At 40.8% G+C, this 5,324-nt stretch overlaps 1 protein-coding gene across 1 annotated transcript; it reads right to left on the bottom strand.

Annotated features, from left to right (window-relative positions):
• Positions 1-502: 502 nt before the first annotated feature.
• On the bottom strand, positions 503-4,760 carry LOC124145126. Its single transcript, XM_046514806.2, has 2 exons — positions 4,643-4,760; positions 503-2,819 (listed from the first exon to the last, which is right to left on the bottom strand). Exons 1-2 carry the CDS (start codon positions 4,720-4,722, stop codon positions 1,877-1,879), a joined length of 1,023 nt encoding a protein of 340 aa, XP_046370762.1. The 5' UTR covers positions 4,723-4,760; the 3' UTR covers positions 503-1,876.
• Between the last annotated feature and the right edge of the window lie 564 nt (positions 4,761-5,324).

Below are 5,324 nucleotides of genomic sequence, written 5' to 3'. Positions count from 1 at the left end.
ACGCACCCTGTCTCTCCATATTCTTAATGTGTCTATCTGTCCCTCCCTGTTCGCTATGTCTCTCATGCCCTCCATCTTCCCATATTCCCAATGTGTCTATCTGTCCCTCCCTGTTCGCTATGTCTCTCATCCCCTCCATCTTCCCATATTCCCAATGTGTCTATCTGTCCCTCCCTGTTCGCTATGTCTCTCATACCCTCCATCTTCCCCTATTCCCAATGTGTCTATCTGTCCCTCCCTGTTCGCTATGTCTCTCATCCCCTCCATCTTCCAATATTCCCAATGTGTCTATCTGTCCCTCGCTGTTCGCTATGTCTCTCATCCCCTCCATAGTTTGCGTTTCTGATTCGCGTTTAGAAAGATTCGACTGTACCATCAATTTCCCTGATGAGACTATTTCGCCCGCCTTTTCTTTCTTCAACGCTGACTGTTTCTCTTACACACGCACTCAACTGCGCATGAATATACCTAAAGCAATTACACATAAAGACAAGAACAGTGATGATTTAATAACACAATTTTATTCATCTTCTATGTTTAATATTTGTTCAGTAAAATATTGAACATTTTCAGATCGAATGGCGAATTGGCTATTAATGCCTTTACAACAAAGCAATACCAGAACACAAAACAGTCTAGACAATTTTTCATTTGCAGAAAAGAGGTAGTCAGGCTGTCGGAGTTACGTCCCTTCGACACGCCAGCATCCAATGATCGCGGGTTCAAATCCCATAATCGCACTGATTTTATTCTAGGTTTGTCAGCCTCATACCCGTGTTCGTCGGTTTCACCAAAGTGATTAACATCTAAGACCTGCTTCACTTTCCTCCCACGTTAAGCTGACACGTCGTAATATAACGGAAGAACTGTTCAAAGCGGCTTCAAATCAACTCACTTACATTCCAGTAATTGCGTCGGTAAAGTGATAAGTGTAAAAATCATGTTGCGAGCTGATGATATCTCGTGGGTTGTGAGACACTGAGATCATTCCAAACTACACTCACTCGTGGCCTTAAACAAAATACATAGTATTTCGTAAAGGTACTAATTGTTCTGCATGATTCCTGAGAAGAGTAACCCTACATTCCTGAGAAACACACACAGTCTACCCAATGGGTCATTCGAAACCGTGTTTGGGCATAACGACAAACACTTTAACTGCAAGGTCCATACAAACGCCCGATTTTCAAATAGATTTTCAAAGAAATTAAAATGAAACGGTTTAACGAGATTTTAATTTTCAAATAACATCGAACTGTACTGGCGGACTATTACCAACACTAGGATGATCTACTTTGGAGACAAACATCACGCTAAGTTTTCAAATGTTCTAGTTTCGGGGATCAAATTGTCACTAATACTGTTTTATTTATTCATATAAAACATAATACATATTTTCTGCGGCACTTTCTTCGTATAAGCACTTGTACAGCTGGGATACAAACACCTTGAAATGTTCTATCGTCATGACACAGAGGTTGATGTCATATGTTTCCATGGCAATGCAATCACCTCCTTTGTTTGTCAATTTCAGCTTATTCAAATTATTATGAATACGACAATTCTGTTACCATGACGAAATAGATGTGTGTGTGTGTTTCTCTGAATATTATCAATAATAAAGATACGCCATAGAATATTCAGACGAGATTGGGCTTCGATTATCCCATTGAACAACGACTGCTGACAACATAACAGTAAAACTTGAACAAACCATCTTCCCGAGGCGAAAATGTGTACTAGCCTATATCAAAGCCTGGCTTCTCGGGAAGATGTGAACAAATATGATGATACGTATATGTTTACGATAAATATCTCTTTGGATAAAAGGACTCAAATCGTAAAAAGCATCGCTGCCAGTAACATATTTACATATTTATTCAGCAGGGCCTTCTGCACTCAAGAATCTCTTCCCAATCAACCCATTAGCGAGAGGATCAAACGGGCGCTTCATGAAGAGTTTGTCTGATGGCAAGACAGCACCCCGTTTCCGTTTCAGATCGTCGGCCAGAGAATCAACATGTCGTTTCTGTAGTTGAGCATCTGCAGGGATTTCCACAGCTCGTTTCCCAATGAGACCACTTGCAAGCGGATCAAATGGGCGTTTATTGAAATAATGTCCCGTGCTGACAAATCTTTTCCCCGTGGCTCCACTTGCAAGACGATCAAATGGTCGTTTACCCTCTGTTGACAAGCTTGGGTCAGGCTTGGCCTTTCTCTTCATGAATCCATGACCTTGGCCTGGAAGCTGAACTTGATGTGCAGATTCCGAGTAAAATGGGTACGTGGTAGGAGCTGGAACATCAACGGAAAGGTAAAGCATTCTGACAGCGTTTTCAATCAGTTTCTTGAGGAAGAGGTTCTTTGAAGAGCTCACTTCCGCGTCCCGATAGGCATGATCAGCTGTGCTAGGGGCACGTAACTTGTCTTCATGAGACTCTTGGTTCATTTGGGTCTTGTTCATCGTATGACTGTCTTCAGCTGAGGCACCGGGAGCACCTGACACGGAGTAACCATGTGCCTTCCTTGATCTCAGCTTGTTTAAGGACCTTGTCATTGAAGCTATGATGTCGATGCCGGGGATGCTGTCTGGTCGTGGACTTGACCTTCTGTCTTCTCTCTGTGTTTCAAAAGGGGCATGGAGTCTCTTCGACAAATAGGATGTCATGTGGGCATAAACCCGGTCACTGGGCACAAACTCGGCGCTGCGCTTATTGGCCAGGAGGTAGACTGCTGACTGAGATGGTCCTGGCTTCCCGGCCCTTGGGTGATCTCGTTCCGGGTTCATGTCGGATGTTGCAGCACCGCTACACAAAACACTAATAAAGAGCAAATCAATCGTATGTTGCAACCATTTCAACAAAATAATTTTCAAGCATACTCGTCGCCGGTTAAGTTCTGTAACGCAAAACAAAGTTTGAGGATTACAAGTCGCTTGTTTCAATCCTGTAATACAAATTTTCAATGGAATCTTAACAATCGCTTGTTGCAACCCTGTAACTGAAAACGTCCAGCTTACTTTTTGACCATTTATATTTTCGTTTTCCGCGACCAATGGAATCTGTTAGTGTGCCAAGTTATATGCATATAAGTCCTAGCACACTGTTTTAGAGATAAACGATTCAACAGTGGAAACACACATTTAGGAAATTTGGCGGCCATCTTGAAATTGGCGGCCATCTTGAATTTTTGCAGATTTGTCAATAATCGAAAACGTTCAGGAGTTGTGAATATCGTTTTAGAAACATAACATGGCTATTTCGCAAGACAACACATGCTTTTTTTCATCAAAACATTGACCCTCATCTGACATATGGAAGATATATTAATAATTGGTGGCCATATTGGATTATGCAAATTAGACATATTTCCCAAACTGGGATTGCTTGGGACTTTTAGTATGTTGTTTTCGGGACCTTGTAGAAATGCATTATGGTAAAATAAATTCTGTTGCAATTTGTTCCAAGTTTAGTGAAAAAATGGCCTAGATTGCCTGGACTAATAATCGAGACTGGTTATTCTCAGGCGTTCACGTTATTTATTTTAATTTATTTTAGTCAAATATTATTCGAAGTATTATACACCAATGCAATATACCCGCAACATACTGAGTGATAAGGCACATATTATATACTACAAATTCACAAGCTGACAGAAAAGTGTTACAATGACGTGTTGGTCCTATCCATATGTTATATGCCTAGCACAGGAAACAAATCCGGCGAAGAAGTAGGATTTATTAGTTAATTTATGCCTGTACAGTAAAGTTACCCCGCTTAATAAGTACATTGTTCAAACATTATTAAATGGCGACTGCGCTTGTCGTAAGAGGCTACTACCGGGATCGGGTGGTCAGGCTCGCTGACTTGGTTGATACATGTCATCGTATCCCAATTGCGTGAATCGATGCTCATGATATTGATCACTGGGTTGTCTGTTCCAGACTCGATTATTTTAAGACCGCCGTCATATAGCAGGAATATTGCTGAGTGCGGCGTTAAACAACAAACCAACCAACCAACCAACCAACCTCCATGACACTTATCAACTAAAACTTTGGAATGAAGGCCGGCATATATCAGCACAATTATTGAATAATATCCATACAAAAGGTTCATAAAATCAAAATTATTATAAAATATAGAAGGATATATGACGTATTTTGGAACTATGATAATATCAAAGAGTGCAAGAAAATCATTTACATATTACAATGGCATTCGTGCCCATAAAACTCACGCAATACTATTGTAAGGGCTATGCCTACAATAATGCCAGGCAAAAGTAAGCATACGCCCATGTTAGACGGTGGTTGAAAATGAAAAAAAATAAAGATGGTTATTTGATCGTGATGTATTTAATACGGGTATCATAGTAATGTTTGGACCTTAAGTTTGCTATGTGTCGGTGTCTGTTTTCAGCCTGGTAACGTTTTGATAATACACGATTGTATTTTTTTGGTCAAATCAAATTTTCAAGTGTTTTCGTTCTTTTTCCCGGCAGTTTAACAATAATATCGGAAATGTCATTTAGCTATAGCAATGCAATTACATTTGTGAAAAAGCCCTCAAAAGTTATCCCAACAAGTAACACAAGTCCTGATCAAACGAAACACAACGAACAAAGACAAAAGAGAACATACCTGATGGCTAGAAGTATCAACAGCATCTTGGAGTACGAGACAGCCATTTCGAAGCAGGAACAGCAGCCAGTGTTCAACATAAAGGTGATGTTAGGTAGTGGCAGCTGTGCGCGCGGCAACCTGTTCTCGTATTTGACAGAGCGCCCTTTGATTTTTATTTACGGCTGTGAGTTTGTCACACATTATGTTGCTGGGAAACGTTTGCATTTTGTGGATGTGACTTGTCCCGGGTTGATTGACGTCATGGTTTTCTGACAGATCCGTGTTTCAGATCCGTGTTTCAGATCCGTGTTTCAGATCCATGTTTCAGATCCATGTTGCAGATCCATGTTTAAGATTTGTGTTTCAGATCCGTGTTACAGATCAATGTTGCAGATCCGTGTTTCAGATCCGTGTTTCAGATCCGTGTTTCAGATTCGTGTTTCAGATCCATGTTTCAGATCCGTGTCTCAGATCCATGTTTAAGATTTGTGTTTCAGATCCGTGTTTCAGATCCGTGTTTCGGATCCGTGTTTCAGATCCGTGTTTCGGATCCATGTTTCAGATCCGTGTTTCAGATCCATGTTTAAGATTTGTGTTTCAGATCCGCGTTTCAGATCCATGTTGGAGATCTCTGTTTCAGATCCGTGTTTCACATCCATGTTCAAGATCCGTGTTTCGACTGTGTATCATGTTTAAAAGG

Source organism: Haliotis rufescens, unplaced genomic scaffold (assembly GCF_023055435.1).
Source record: "Haliotis rufescens isolate VD_foot unplaced genomic scaffold, xgHalRufe1.0.p SCAF_9, whole genome shotgun sequence".
NCBI lineage: Eukaryota > Metazoa > Mollusca > Gastropoda > Lepetellida > Haliotidae > Haliotis > Haliotis rufescens.
Note: the sequence above shows the minus strand (reverse complement) of the source record. Positions and strands in the feature narration are given on the sequence as shown.